The sequence below is a fragment of the Herpailurus yagouaroundi genome, unplaced genomic scaffold, assembly GCF_014898765.1.
Source record: "Herpailurus yagouaroundi ecotype Mexico unplaced genomic scaffold, PumYag 28, whole genome shotgun sequence".
In the NCBI taxonomy this organism is placed as follows: Eukaryota; Metazoa; Chordata; class Mammalia; order Carnivora; family Felidae; genus Herpailurus; species Herpailurus yagouaroundi.
The window spans coordinates 84,036,276-84,053,002 of NW_024412376.1; the positions used below are offsets into that span (position 1 = coordinate 84,036,276).

The 16,727-nt window shown below is 39.4% G+C and overlaps 1 protein-coding gene across 2 annotated transcripts in view; it reads left to right on the forward strand.

Annotated features, from left to right (window-relative positions):
- Nucleotides 1-16,347, forward strand: part of EMCN (endomucin) — a 101,991-nt gene extending 85,644 nt beyond the window's left edge. For both annotated transcript variants that reach the window (XM_040477488.1, XM_040477498.1), the window contains 4 exons: nucleotides 1,300-1,324; nucleotides 2,540-2,601; nucleotides 9,335-9,408; nucleotides 15,519-16,347. In XM_040477488.1, coding sequence (XP_040333422.1) covers nucleotides 1,300-1,324; nucleotides 2,540-2,601; nucleotides 9,335-9,369 — 122 coding nt within the window. In that variant the 3' untranslated portion in view covers nucleotides 9,370-9,408; nucleotides 15,519-16,347. The remainder of the gene's footprint in view (nucleotides 1-1,299; nucleotides 1,325-2,539; nucleotides 2,602-9,334; nucleotides 9,409-15,518) is intronic.
- Nucleotides 16,348-16,727: the final 380 nt, after the last annotated feature.

Consider the following 16,727-nt stretch of genomic DNA (forward strand, 5'->3'; position numbering starts at 1 on the left):
GTCAGTATAAAATTAAGCTTATCTGGATAATGTTGACAGTAGTCCGAGCTTTAACCTAAGTAAGAACAGCACCTATGCAGAAGGTAGTCTGTTCATTCTGCTAATGAACCTGTATTACAGTATTCTAAGGGGAAAAAAAGGCATAGAAAAAAATATCAACTCACTTTGAAGCAGGGCCATAAGCATCATGAGTGATATCATACATAACACTTAAAATAGGAATTTAAAAATGCTGTTAAAATCCTACTGATGTTGGGAACACAGAGTTAGACTGGTGAACAGCATATGGCGCCATGAATTATATCCTAGGGATTAAGAGTCATGATGGTGTATCTTAGCCAAGATGACAGAAATAGAAGTAGCCAAAATATTAGTGGAAATCAAACTCTTTATAAAACAATGATGGTCATTGCCAGGAGACTTAGAGTGAAAAGGCCCATCCCAATGACAAGGGCTACGTTAGACGTGAAAGGAATTCCAAGCGAGGAAAGCTGAGTAGCAATGAAATAAAACCACAGCACAGTCAGGAACAAAACAAGGGGGCCCTAGGCAATTACATTAAATAGTTTGCCTAATTTGCCACAAGGTTTGACCACCAACATATCCTCCCTAAAGGCCAAGGCTTTGTGCAGAATGAATCATTCTGAATTCTCACTCTACACCCAAAATGTCTTCTACCAGACTGGCGCAGCAGCCAGGCAAAGCAAACAAAAGATTAGCTATAGTTAGTAGCCTCAGTGACATTTTGCAGGGCACTTTTGAGAGGCTGAATCAGTGGGCTCCAGATGCAATTAGAGGCAATGTCTACGTCGTCGTTCGCCACAAATACAGTGGCTTGTGTCTCCAGAAAGAGCAATGTATAAAGGAGAGCCAAAAATCCAATTCTCTGGTATAAAAAGGTAATTGGATATTTTGAGGAAAATTTTTTTTTCAGAGATACTAAAATAAACTGAAACATTTTCTGCTGTCTGTGGGATGTGTGACCATGGATAGTAGTTTCACATAGCAATATGAAACTATAAAATTAAAATTAGTCCAGAACTAAATTCAGGGGAGTTGTCCCACTTAGGGCTATTCCATGAATGTGTCAACCATACCTGAGGAATAGTTGTAACCATATATGAGAAAAAGTCGAGTGGGGCAGCAGGGGAGATTTTTTAAAAGTTACAAAATGGCTTTATAAACATCTCTGCACAGAAAGTAGCTGGGGTCTGGGAGTGGGTGCTTTTATTGCGGGGGGGGGGGGGGGGGTTGTAGCCAGCTTCTCACAGCTGTAATAACAATTCTCTTCTCCTTTAGGCACACCAGAAAATGGAAATGACCAGTAAGTAGCCACATCTTTTTTTTCCAGAAGCTCTGACTCTATCATATCTGTATCTGTATATCTACATGAAACATTAATCTTCTACTCACACTTTTTTTGTTGTTTAGTTTTAAAACAAATTGTGCAAAAATCACTAGAAATAGACTTTGGCTATTTGTCAGAACTCTCTATCCAACAGAGAGATTCCAACAACTAAAAGGGAAGATTTGTTCTTAAACTTGGATAAAGTAGTAAAATGGGAAATCCAAACATGGAATGCAAAGAGAAAAGAATGCATAAAAATAGCCAGAAAGAAAAATCTCATAGAGATTTTTAAGATAGAGTTTTAAGATAGCTTTCCCAGTGAAAATTTCAGTATGTTCATCACAGTTAGGGAATAATCATGCTTATGCTTTGAGACAGCATTGAGTGGCTTTATCCTAGCAGTCGATGGTTATTGTACTTTGACTTTATTAAAACAAAAAAGCAGTGCTTACCATCCAGGCAACTCTTACAGTCAAGGTTCTCCAAAGAGACAAATCGTTTTAATGTCAAAAACAAATTTTGTAGTTAAGATTTTTGTTGTTGACCTGAATTTGTAGGTTGCCTTTATGGAGCTGTTGACCTGAATTTGTAGGTTGCCTTTATGGAGTTGTGAACTTTAAAAATAACATCCCTAGATCACCTACCTTTCTTTATTAGAAACAAAGTCTCTTGAGATGTCCAAGTAAAGGAATCTGGGTTTAAAACTGTTTCAAATCTGAGAAAGGATTGAGTGGAGACTCTTGGTTAGAATAGACAGTTCAGCTGCTATAGTGCGGTACATAGGGCCTCAAGAAAAGGGATATCCCCAGAACTCAACATTAGCCCAAAAGGTTTGGAAACATTCCTATGCCTTCCTTCAGGCACCAGAGACCTTTGTGATATGGACCTTGTGTCAAGTGTTTCACGTGATCTGTTTCTGTCTTATCTGATTATGATTGCTTAACGGTGTGACAGAGATTGATAGGCTTTATTTTAGAGGCAAAAAGTGCTATAAAAGTATACGTCTGTCTGTATGTAAAAAGACACAGGTTTTCCCATAGAAACACACACACACACACACACACACACACACACACACACATATGTGCTTTTGTGTCTTCTTCATTCTGTTTATATTATGTATACTTTCTTTCACAGAGACATACAATGCTAATTACTGCAGTGTTCACTTATGTTTTCTGTTCCAAATAGACCTCAATCCGATAAAGAGAGTGTGAAGCTTCTCACTGTTAAGACAATTTCTCATGAGTCTGGTAAGTATCCAGATTGTCGATTAGCTGAAAATGGTTATTTCAAATTTTTTTTAACATGTATTCATTTTTGAGAGACAGAGAGAGACAGAGCGTGAGTGGGGGACAGACAGAGAGAGGGAGGTACAGAATCCAAAGCAGGCTCCAGGCTCTGAGCTGTCAGCACAGAGCCCGACGCGGGGCTTGAACCCATGAACCGTGAGATCATGACCTGAGCCGGTCAGACGCTTAACCAACTAAGCCACTCAGGTGCCCCTGAAAATGGTTATTTCAAAATTGAACTTGGATTTTGTTCATGTGAAACACAATCAAAAAGCATAATTTATTTGGAAATAATTAGTAACTCTCCCAAAATACAAAATTCTCCTATTGGGGAAAGATGAATCCTAGAAATATTATTTTTGGTAAGATTATTGGACTATGGTACTTTTAGAGGTTGCTTTTTATGATATGTATATGTGTTCTAAAGAAGGGGTGGGGACTTGAGGCATTTTCTATTCTGTAGCAGTAGCAGAAGGAACATTAAATGTACCACCCGGTTTTTTATTAATGCTGTTGTTTTATTTTTGCTAAGGGCTATCTATAGTCAGCTAGAACCAGGACTCATCAGTTAAAAATATAAATCCTATTTTGTATCATTTCATATAATTTTAATTGGGTTTCTCAATGAGGAGAAAACAATCTCCTGTTGGTAACATTTAAATTTCTTTTTTCCAATTTCCTAAGTTTTTTAATTAGATTTGAAATGTGTAAGTTCTTCAAAACATAGATTGTGATTTATATTAATTATATTTGCATCAAGAGTAATGAAAAATGAAATGTCAGAAAGCTTTTAAGAAATGAAGAATTACAGATTTTTTTCTTGTTTTGGGTAGACCCAATATTTAAAACATCAGTATTACAAAACAGCCATATGAATAATAGGGGCACCTGGGTGGCTCAGTTGGTTGAACATCCGACTCTTGATTTGGGCTCAGGTCATGATCCCAGGACCATGGGATCGAGCCCTGCATCAGGCTCCATGCAGAGCTTGGGATTCTTTCTTTCTTCCTCTGCCCCTCATATTCTCTCTCTCTTTCTCTCTCTCTCTCTCTCTCTCTCTCTCTCTCTCTCTCTCCCTCTAAAATACAAAATAAAAAAAATAAAAGATAATTATTCACTCAACAAAGCAATCCATGTGGATCTAATTTAAATATCAAGTTAAATGAGTACACTTACAATATGCAGTCCCCCCATTTCACCTGTACAAAATAGTCACAGAATACAGATGGTATGTAACATGAGAGCTTTAGAATGACCGGCTCCATTTTACATATGCAGCAAAAAACAATTTTGGCAAACAAAAAGCAGCCAATATTGTCCAATTCAAGAGCAAGATATCAAAGGCTGGATGTGGTCCCAACTTCAGGTAGGAAGTTCTAACTAGAACAAACTACACCAGGCAGACAGAAGACTTGAAAACTGAGGAAGGGTACCCAGAATCTGCAGACATGCCCAGACCCCTCATGTGAGTCATTTGGTCTTATGAGAGACCTTCTTCTTCCTTGCATCTAGGCTACTCTTCGATGTACACATTTCCTTTATTCCCACTGTGTCCTCTTGGAGGTAACCGTCTGAATGGGCAAAGGAATAAAATTCATTCATAGAATAATTGGAAACCACTTACAGTTTTCCCCTGGTTGTTCCCCAGCCTCAACTAAATTGCTATGCCTATTCTACCAGGTCAGGGAAGACCAGCCTACATGTGAACTAGTCTTAAATAAGGATCTTAAATGATGATCACACCATTTGCCAAGAAAAGTTCTCCAAACCTGCCTGTGTGTAGACAAGCATCACAATAATTTCATGCACTCTCCTTAATCCCTTGGGGATTTAACAAAACACTCTGCAGCCTTGGGGCTCTCCGAGCTATGGGTTAGCAGGCTAACGAGCATTTGGAAGAAGCCTCCATGCAGAGCCCCTGTGGCTATCCTTGTGAGGAGAGGGCTGGGATCAGGACCACCTACTCTAATGCCCCCCATTTCTATCAGGGAAATGACAACTGACACCAGAATTGAGGCTTGAGGATTGGAAAACTCCAGAGAAGCTTGTGTTTCTTGGTTGCAAATTTAGTACATGATTCTTCTTTAAGGTCCAAGGAAAATTCGACATAAACTGATATCTCCCACTCACATTGTCACAAGGGTAACTAATCAGTGAAATAGACTATGGTGAGGTAGTTAGGAAGACCCTTAATTCTCCAAGATTCCTTTTCATCGTAAGCAAATTTTTAGGTCACAGGTTTAAGGAGGAAGTATTACCATGGAAATAATAAAATCTATTCTCTGGTTCCTTTATTTCTGCCAACCTTAATTTAAGAATCATACCTCTTTTAATGAAGTAACCTCTCAATGGTCAGCCCATCCTGATTTTCATGGGAAATATTTGGTGATAGGAAAAAACTGAAATTGTGCATTCAGAGTCTGTTTCAATAGCCTAGAATTAATAATCTAAAACACAATGATCTCCAAATGCTGTTTGTACTACCACAATTTTTTTTTCAACATTTATTTATTTTTGGGACGGAGAGAGACAGAGCATGAACGGGGGAGGGGCAGAGAGAGAGGGAGACACAGAATCCGAAACAGGCTCCAGGCTCTGAGCCATCAGCCCAGAGCCGACGCAGGGCTTGAACTCACGGACTGCGAGATCGTGACCTGGCTGAAGTCGGACGCTTAACCGACTGCGCCACCCAGGCGCCCCTGTACTACCACAATTTTTATTAAAGTCTGGCCCCTGAAACACTCATCAACAAATCTCTGTTCACTCTCTTTTAAATTCAAATATGTTTTTTAAATAAAACTATGCTCACAATACTCAACAGAAGTTACATTGTTATAACTATTTTTACCCAAATATCTTTTGCCCAACAGTAACACTTTTCCTCAAAGGTAACTAGAATAAAACCTAAAATGGTTAGGTTTGGTACAAATGCACACCTTTGGCCAAATTTTCCACTATCTCCTATATAAAAGTTTTAATAAATCTGAAAAATACAGAAAAAAATTTGATAGAGCGACTATCTGACTACCCACCACTCAGAATTGATGACTGTTACGATTCATGTTATTTGCTCTGTGGCCTAAGAAATATAGTGCTAATGTGCCTAAGTGGTAACAAAATGAAATTTGAGCTTCAATGGCCATAAGAACTCATTGGATTAGTCAGTACTTTAATTTATAAACTCTGGTATTATATCTCAGAATAAACTGTGCCATTTTAGAGGTCAATAAATCATGTTTCCAAGGAAACAGAGCTCTGTAGCAACCCATCTTCAGGGGAAATGCCAGTGAATACTAAAGTGTCTGGGTTTCCAGAAGCCTCCATGAGCCATAGTTATTGTTCTGGTCATTTTCTCCTACTAAGACAGTTCCTTGCTCCAAAGCCTCTTCTGATTAGGCCATGTTGTTTATCCATCCACACCTCTTGCTTTCTTCAAATATGTGCTCTCTCAAGTAGGTTCTTCTGCTGAAAATGTAACCCATAAATGTTTGCAATTTGATTATTTAAATTAGGAGTTTTCTTCAATGTAAAAGAAAAAGTCTGCTAGAGTACAACAAGAATCTGCTTTCAGAAAGAAATGAGCACCAAATATAGCAGATCAGGCAACCCTTTATGAGAACATACAAGATCCCACTCAGCTTTAGTTAGAAATCTTGCCAAGTTAAACATTACCATGATTGACTGCAAAATATACATATGTGCCATAATGCATTTTAAATATGATTGCTACTTATATCACATCTCAGAAAGTTAATATACACTGCCTTTTTTTAATATTAAAGACTGCAAGGATTATGAGGAAAATTCCTTAAAGAATATATGACTTCCCAGAAGAAAGAAAGCATAGTATCTTTGAATTTCATTTTAAAGTACTACTTGAGGCATGCTTGGGTGGATCAGTCGGCTAAATGTCTGACTCTTGATTTCAGCTCAGGTCACGATCTCACAGTTCATGAGATCGAGCCCCACCTCGGGCTCTGCACTGACAGCACAGAGACTGCTTGTCCTGTTCTCTCTCTCTCTCTCAAAATAAATAAATAAAGGTAAAAAAATAAAGCACTACTTGATATTGAACCATGTGGAAGAAGAAAAAGCAGATCTTAACTCATAAGTTTCCTCTGCTTAGAAAACTGCTAGGTTTGTATTATCTAAGATGAAGTTCAAACACTTTGGCATGTCTACAAGGCCTTTCGCGATGCACCAGACTTCCTCTTGCTTAGTTTGCGAACCACGTACTAACTCATATTCTCCAGGCACTATTCATCTCCCATCCCTGTCTTCCTTGCTGAACTCAAGCTCTTTTGAAGGAGGAGATGGTGTCTTGCTCCCTTTTGTCAAGCCTTCTCGCCCCCACCCCCTGCCACTTCCCCATTACGGACGGTAATGACACATTATGAGTATATTGTTAGTATATGAACACTAATTAGTATATTATGGTAATTACTCCTTAAATGTGCAGTCATTTTTTTGCTTATTCATTTTTACAAATGAAAGAAAGAAAGAAAGAATGAATGAATGAATGAATGAAAGGGTGAAGATGAGGAAAAAGATGAATGGATTTAGAAAGGCATACATCGATCCAGCTTCTGTCTTCTCAGCCCTTCAATATCTGCCCATACCCTGCATTTCCATCAAGCCTTCCTTGATTGTCCTAGGTGTACATGGTCTTTTCCTCTTCCAAACTTGTTTTTTTTTTCATTTGGCAAGTCAATATATATCACTGCCTTGAAATAGCTCTTCATGGCTTACACTTCCATTTTATTTATTTTTTATTAATTTTTGTTAATGTTTATTCATACTTGAGAGAGAGGAAGAGAGAGAGAGAGACGGTGAGCATGAGTGGGGGAGCAGCAGAGAGATATGGAGACAGGATCCGAAGCAGGCTCCAGGCTCTGAGCTGTCAGCACAGACCCCGACACAGGGCTCGAACTCACAAGCTGTGAGCTCATGACCTGAGCCGAAGTCAGACACTTAACTGACTGAGCCACCCAAGAGCCCCTTAAACTTCCATTTTAATATTTGACCACATTTTGCATAATGGAGAATAGAGAAAACTAGAGAATAGAAAAGAATTAAAAAGTTCTCATGAAATGCAACACAATACAATCATTAATGGCTTGGTGTATCTCTTTCCAGCTGTTTCTTTTGTAGGTGCGTGTTTCATTTGCTTTTACCAAAGACATTATTATAACCTATTGGATTCATATTGTAACTGAATCTTTCTCGTATTTTCTATTCCCAGTTAGACAGAACTTGGAGGGAGATATTAAGAATTGGAATGATTTTCGGGGCACCTAGGTGGCTCAGTCAGCTGAGGGTCCAACTTTGCCTCAGGTCATGACCTCACGATTCGTGGGTCCGAGCCCCGCGTTGGGCTCTGTGCTGACAGCTCAGAGCCTGGATCCTGCTTCCGATTCTGTGACTCCTTCTCTCTCTGCCCCTCCCCCACTCACACTTTCTCTCTCTCTCTCTCTCTCTCTCTCTCTCTCTGTTGCTCAAAAATAAATGTAAAAAACAAATTAAAAGAAAGAATTGGAATGATTTTCATAAGCTTCGCCTGACATGACTCTGACAAACAGTAGGGGTTCAATAATTTTTTTATTTTGTTCATTTCTCATTCCTGTACTTCATAGTCACGGATTCCAGGAGGTTCTGTGCTTTTTGCAAAATAACAATAGCGAGCACAGAGTTGTGCTGGAAAGCGGCTAGGAGGGCTGTCACTCTGTGCCCGGGATTTCTCAGAGCATGGCACCTAAGGGGTTCTTGAAAGGGAGTCCCGGGTTGTTCTCCTCGTTGGTCTCTGGCACCATTTAGTATCACCATGATAGTGCCGGTGACAGGTGACATTAACGGAGTTCCCAGAAGACCGGTTTCTAAAAGACAGATAAAAGTTGGAGCAAAACAACGACATTTATTCTCAAAGCTGGAGACTTTGACCCATACCGCTTTTATATAGTGTGACTGATGTCGATACTTGAATCTACCTGAAAGATGCAGGTAGCATGCAGTGTGTTGATCATGAATGAATTCAGGGGCATGTAAAAAGACTTGGGATCCTCTGCTTCCCATTATCCTAGGTCAATATTTATATTTATATTTATATTTATATTTATATTTACATTTGTATTTATATTTGTATTTATATTTATATTTATATTTATATTTATATTTATATTTATTTATATTTATATTGGGTGACGGAATAACACTGTTATTTTGACTAAAGCCCCCTCTACTGCTCTGTATATCACCAAAGGGTTTATGTTGGCTTCCAAATTCCTTTTCACAAAACTCTTACCCAACTCTTTAAACAGAGGACCCTAGAATGTCTTCCTGATAAAATGGCAGTTTAAATATATAATACAGTTTTGCTTAGGCTCAAGGAACAAGCAAAAAACTATAACTCATTCCCGAGAGTGCCTCTCTTATTATCACTTCCTGACTCACAACCCCTGCTCCCAGAGAATTAGTTGAGCATTGCTCCTTTAGGGTGGAAACAGATGATGGTGGAACAAAGCTCATAAATCTTGGTGAACAATTTCCAGGCGATACCAAGAGGCAGATTTTGGGTCTAATGACATTCTTACTGGGAAATTGGACTTTCCTTGAAAAATAAAAAACAAGCCAAGAAACCTTATTTTCATCCCTATTCACTCTCTGAGCTTAGAGATCAAAACATTTCTTTTGTTTGTAGGTGAGCACTCTGCACAAGGAAAAACCAAGAACTGACAGCTTGACGAATCCTCTCCACACCTGGGCAATAAATATGTAAGTTTTTTTAATTTCATTCAGTGAGATGCTCATTAATATCTGCTTTGTTAGAGTGCTGTAGCTTAGATTATCTCCAAAGACTTTAGAAGCTGAAAAGTTAATGGTTTGTGTCAGGGAGACCATCATTATCTATTTGTCTAAAAACAAACTCTAAGAAGATTTGCCAGAGAACTGCATATATTGGGGGCTATAGAAGATTCTTCCAGTTGCCTTGCCTGCTACAATTCACTCTGCCTATTGGCAATGTTTTCACGTAAATGCACTTTGCCTTTACCTCGGCCAGAATATGCACACTAACAGTGGCAGTTAGACAGGGTTCTATTGTTAACAGAGACTCAAAGGACCCAGAATGGCAATGCTTACAAATTTTCAGTTTATTGCAAGAAAAAGATGTGATACAGCAGCTGCGCTAAGGTAAGGAGATGCATCCCAGCCAAAGACTGGCAGAGGGCAAGGGGTTCAGAGGAGGGAGGTAGGAGGTCCATTTGTCCTCCCTCTGTAAAGACTGCACCGGGACATCCCTTCCCTGTGGGTTCAGGAACCATGGATGTGTATACAAAGCACCTCAAGCAAGGTGATCCAAAAAGGTAGTCTCAGCTGGGGTTTCTGGTATGCAGCGGGTCACGAAGGCATAGTGTTGCGAAATAACTAGCTGAGACACAGAGCCCGCCAGTGTCTCTATGAGAACAGATGCAAATGTTCTCAATCTGTGCTGCAATCTCATTGCAGCAATTGTGAATCAATAAATAATTGAAACCTCTCAAAACTATGGTTACGAGCAACACTGTTACTCTGTATATTCTGTGCTTTGACCGGGAGTCCGTGCAATGCACATACATTTCCTCTTTCAGTAAAACAGCTCAGGCCAGTTTCTTGCCTGCTAGAATCAACCCTCTTGGTTTAGCATGAGATTGTCTTTTGCTTTCCTAGAATTGAGTAAGAAGATTTTCTTCCTATTTTAGTTTAGTTTTCACAAGATGCATTGATTAAGTGCCCTCACAATTAGCGTTTGATGCTTTTTAGAACCTGCAGAAGAATTTACCCTCCGGCAACTAACAGTAAAAAAGCAAAAGAACGAACAAATACGCATATGCCCAGAATTGACCTGACCACGATGGTAGGCACTCTGGGTGGTGTCCAGAGGAAGGGATATTATTTTCGTGTCCACTACCTATGTCTACTACCCAGCTAGTAATACAGCGCCGTCACGGACACTCAGAGAGCACTTGTCGAATAAATGATGCTTGCCACGTTTCTCCAGCCAGTAGCAGGAGATGGAGACAGAGGACTGCCATCCAGATGTGAACACCAGTGTCAGAATCTATCCCTTTCTAGCCAGCAAGGGTGGATTAGAAAGAGAAGAATCTGAGATTCTGCCTATCCTTTCGTGATGGACATTTTTAGATGCAAAGTTGGAGAAGCTGAGAAATTTAAGAAGCTTGTGGAGGCAGGTGGTCCAAACCTACCTAGTACATGGCAACCTTGCTCTCATGCCTGCTAGGGTTCCTTTGCAACCTTGTGGCTAGTCAAAAGATGCTTTCTAAATTATCAAAATGCTCAACTCTTAGTGACCAACTGTCCAGTTTGGCAGAAGACAAAGTCTTCTTTTCAGTTGGAAAGAAAAGGTATACAGAAGTGAGGGATAGTGGGGACCCAAACAAGCTCAACAAAATAAACTTTTGTCCAGTTCCGATTCCTTTCCATTTTTTTATACTTTAAAAAATATTCCTAGCCTTTAATTTCATGTCTTTAAGTTCTCAGAAATAAGTAGCTTTTGTCTCTCGTCTCTGTAATTTTGGAATCACATAACCATGTTCTGACGAGTAAAGATCGGAACAGGAAGAAACAAGCTTGACACATCAATTCGACTATTTGTCTAACTTTTTTTCAGTCTATTTCTCTTGGCAATCATTGTACTTTGAACGCAGTAACCAGTGAGCAATGACTTTCTAGATTATCAATTAGACATCAGATATCAACTCAAGAGATTCAGAATAAATAGGAATGTAGTCATCAGAACCAGAAGCTTTGGGAAAAGAAGTGGGGAATTTTGGAACTGTGGGGAGTAGCAAAGTTCACAATGTTAAAATCTTTCGTCTCAAAATCAAATTCTGGATAAACTTAATGTTTGCCGCTTCATATATCAATCCTCTGTTTTGTGCAGAGCATTATATTTAATGTGATTTGGCAGGGCAGAGAAGAATTCCAAAATACTTATAACTTATGATTCTTGCCCTCTCCAAAGTTTGCCTAGTGGTAACATTAAATCACATACAAGAAATAAGATAATAATTAGAGAAAAAAAATTAAAAGCTGTGTGAGCATGATTGACACTGATTCATCAATTCAAACAGATTTTAAAATCTCGGAGATTTTATACCAACAAGAGGAAAATTGGTAAGGGCTTCAGTAAAATATTATCCTTTCACTGCAGATGGATTGCTCCATTTAGGGATCATAACTTTTTAAGAATAAGAAAAGGATCACATCAGCTTAAACTTTCCCTATATAAATCACTTTGGTCCCATCTATTACCTGGTACCACCTTCAAAATAGCTATTAATGTGGAAATAATTTCTGTTAAGTTTTGAAGGCCACCAGAATCAAAGATTAGAAACATATTAATGGTATGCAATTCTAGATATATGTGGGCTCATTTATAATGTAAATGTGCTCTGTTATCTTCTTCTGAGATTAATTCTCTTACAACAGGGAGTGGTAAGGATGACATGGCTAGATGAATGGGTTTGCTGTCGCAAAGAACTTCTGCTAAGCCCAAAATTTCTATGCAAAAACGTGGAACAGGCAAAGTACATTCTTTTTTTATTGATGCCAACAAATGGTCTGAGCAAATTGGTCAATAATGAGCATGGAGGTGGGGACATTAGCTAATAATGTCTTTATGGGGAAATATGTATAAAAAGAACGATGCAAAAAGAGAGAGTAAAAGAATTTATGTATGTTTTTTAAGTAACTGATTAAAATTTTTTAAAACACAAAACAGTATAAGGAAAGTCAATGGAAAAGATAGGAATTCTACCACATCATGACTTAAAACTTCCAAGCACAAAAAAAAAATATATCATAAAGAAAATTATGAAACAAAAAACAAATTGGGAAAATGTTTGTCAAAAACATGAGACCAAATAATTAACTTCTTAAATATACCAAAGGCATTATACAGATTAGGAAATAGAAAAATGAGCAAAGGCTAGGAACAGGCAATTCATAGAGGAAGGAATAGAAATGATAATATAAAATTACAGAAGAGTTACTATAAAATCTTAAAAAATGTGAATTAAGACCAAAAAAATTATAACCTTCAATTTAATTAAACCTTTTTTTTCTAATTTTTAAAAATCATACTGGTGAAGCAAATAATATCATATGCTGCATTTGAAAATCTAAATTCGAGGGGCGCCTGGGTGGCGCAGTCGGTTAAGTGTCCGACTTCAACCAGGTCACGATCTCGCGGTCCGTGAGTTCGAGCCCCGCGTCGGGCTCTGGGCTGATGGCTCAGAGCCTGGAGCCTGTTTCCGATTCTGTGTCTCCCTCTCTCTCTGCCCCTCCCCCGTTCATGCTCTGTCTCTCTCTGTCCCAAAAATAATAAATAAACGTTAATAAAAAAAAAAAGAAGTGAAGAGCAATACATGTAAGGAAGATAATTGGACTTTAATATGGTAAATAATAAGACAGTGGTGTGTAAAGTTAAACATGGTACCTTGAAATTTAATGGCCAATCGCTTAGAAAAGATGGTATCTGAGCTGAGACTTACAGGATAAGAAACTGCGTGAATATAAAAGAAATTATAAATAATTGGTTAGCGTTGTGCTGTGCTGTGCACATCTGTTGCTAGGTCAGTGAACCGCTGACACTGTTCCGTGGTGAGATTAAGTGTAGAAACTGAGAATGAGCCCTTAAAAGTCGTCATAGCAATCTGATATTGCTGCAACATTCTGTTTTGAAATATCAGTTTGAAATATCAGTTTTGAAATATCAGTTTTGAAATATCAGTTTGCAGCCGGTTAGAAATTTTTGGAAACCAATCCGGTCTTTCACCCTAGATAGCTTGAGAAGCACTGGTCCAGAAGACATAGTTCAATGCCACAAAGGCTAGGAAATGAGGCTGAAGTAGTAGAGGGCCCCAGATCATGGGAGGTCTTGTTTCCCATGGTAAGTCATCAAGGACTTCAGAAAGTGAAAATGAAATACTTTTTCTAAGGAGAATAAAATCAGATTCTTTCCTCCTTCATTACTGCCATCAAGACATTTTCTCATTTGGGGAGACCTCCCCCTCCTGCAAACTTGGATGGAAAATACCCAGGAAATGAGTTCCAAACTTGAGAGGGGAGTCTGTTCTGCAGTCATGCCTAGAATCATTGTGCTCTTTCCAGAGCTATGCTACACTCTACCGTATACTGGACCATCTATCAGTTGCAGATGCTCTAGAGGACATCAGAAATCCTCTGCTCTACAATCTTTCCCATAGCCTAAGGCATGGATCCAGTGGCCACTCCCTGCTCTGCAAAGCACTCCCCACTATGGCCACCAGTGTCTAACTTGCCCCCATGTGAGGCAGCAGTGTAACTAACTAACCCTACCAAAGCCCCTGCTTCCACCAACCATGCCATGAACGAGCAGGGTGCAGGTCTCTAACCGCTGGCACCACTGCGCACCCCACCCAGACTCTCGGGAACCACCAGTACTGCCATCAGCAGCACAACAACGTCTAAGCCCTGCTGGCTCAGACCACACCCCCCTTTTCCCACTTAGGCACAGAAGCCCCCATCTCCTGCTCCTTTGGGGGCCAACACGGAAAGTTGTTTCTGCATTGCAAAGAAGAAATCCCAAAGTGATCAAATAAAACCCTGGCTCTCCTGCTCTCCTTCTTGTGAAGGAGAATTGGAGAGTTGTCTGTTCACATTTCACCCTGATAAGCACACAGCAAGCAGCAAAGCATGAAAGTGGCCAATAAACGTCTACTCACGTTGTCACCCCAAGGAACAGACCGCCAACTGCCTCCCATTAATGATTGGGTAGAGTTAAGGACTTTCATCAGAAGAGGAATATGATGATATTTGTGCTTGAGACACATCACTGAGTGTTCAATAAAGATTAATTCAAGAGGAGTAAGAGTAAGGAGTAGGACTGGAAGCAGAGGAGTTAGAAAATTATTGCAATATTCCCTAGGAAAGGCACAAGGGTTTCGCCAGTTCTCCAGGTACAGTAGGGATGGAGCTGAAGAGGCAGAACGGGGTAGAGAAAAGTCTGGAAGGTGAACTTTTCCAGAGGTGGTGATTGATTGAATGTGGGCAGTGGGGAATGAGGAAGATTACAAGTCTAGGTGTGCCCACTTTTCCAGCATGAGTACCTGGGTAGGTCATGGAGGTTAGAGCAGAGATTTGAATTGTACAGTGAGAGGGAACAGGTTTGGCTGGCAGTACAGTAGCCCCCCTTTACCCATGGGGGACATGTTCCAAGACCCAGGTGGATGCCTGAAACCACGGATAGGACTAAACCCTGTACATGCTGTGTTCCTTTCCTGTGCATACATACCTACGATAAAGTTTAATTTATAAATAAGTCACAGTAAGGGATTAACAACATTAATGAATAACAAAATGAAACAATTATAAAAATAAACTGTGATAAAAGTTAGGTAAATGTGGTCTCTCACTCTCTCTCTCTCTCTCTCTCTCTCTCTCTCTCAAAATATCTTGTACTATACGCTCCCTTCCTATGATGATGTGAGATGATAACATGCCTACTTGATGAGATGGAGTGAGGTGAACGACATAGGTGTGGTGATATAGCCTCGGGCTGCTATTGACCTTCTGATCAATAGGTCAGAAGGAGGACCCTCTCCTTCTGGACCGAGGCCAACTGCAAGTAGCTGAAACCAGGAGATGGGAAACCACGGCTGGGGTGGGGGTCAGGCTACTGTAGAGTGTTGTCCCTTGAGACACCTTGACTTTGAAGTGCTTGTGAGACAGTCAAGTGATTCCATCGGGTGGAAAAAAGCAAGTCACTCATATTTCTTAACAAGAAATGGTCCCTCCGGCATCTTCTTCACTTTCTTGCAGTCTGAACGTTTTTCCCCCCACAGGCTTCATCTTCAGCTTCTGTGCTCCAGGGGTAGCAAGGGAGAAAGCTTCGTGGACTCTTTCCTGATGTCCAGTCCTGCTCTCCAGTCTGCCAGTCACCTGTCCCAATAAAGTGATGTCCAGATGGCATGCAATAATTTCATTGAATCCGAAGAAGCCCGGGCCTCCCCCGTCATTTGTGACATGAAAAGCACATTACTACATTTTATAAGAACATGCTTGGGAGTTTTAGGAAGGACCTTTGTGAGCAGCTAACCTGACAGCCAGGTAGGTGGGTTCCTTGATGACATGACCTTCCCTTGAGTTGAAAGTTTCCAGAGCCGACAGTTCCTATCCGTGGAGACTTTCCTATTTTCTTGGTGTTCTCATATTACCTAATGTTTGTATTTATTGTTTTGTACTATGTTAATGCAGGGACAATTTGCAAGTGTATTATTAAATGTTAGGTAGAAATCATGCCATGCCACTTTGTACATAAAGGTATTTTATTCATATTTTCATGTGTTACTTTTAATAAATAATTACTATATTCAACACACTAAAATATCATAATGTGACTGTGAAAATGGCAATGGTATTGTCTTCCCATAATCTTGAATATTTGGGTGCTGATTATTTGAACATGAGAACTCACTAATGAAAGACATCTGCAATAAGTGAGAAAGGAACAAAGGATTCACATATCAGACTCCGTTAAAGGGAAGTCAATTTAACATCTCTTTGGTTTTTCTATTTGTAATTCACACTATGTGACAAGGATGTAAGGGCATTTATGACACTCTGTACTGCATTCATTAAGATGATACCAGGAGTGAGACTTTTTATAATCCATTTGGTTGATAGAGTCTGTGCATTTTTAAATTTTTTTTTTTAGAAATGTAATGATTTGTTCTAGCAATCATTGTCAAACGTCCAGTGTGTAGAAACCAATACTTCATAAATACGTAACTATGATATGACTTTTCAGTATATCACTTTCCTAAAAAAAAAAAAAAAAAAAAAAAAAAAAAAAAAAACCCTACGATTATAGCTGCCCTCCATCAGGAGCCAGTTCTTCTCTTGAAAGCTGACTGATCAACCTTGACCACTTCTTGGACACAAGGGATCGAAATGTCATATTGGTTGAAGTTCTATGGAAAGCCTTGGAACTAATGCACTGCCAGTGGCAGGAAGCTCTTTAGCTTTTATGATTACCTAAGCTGCTTTCCATG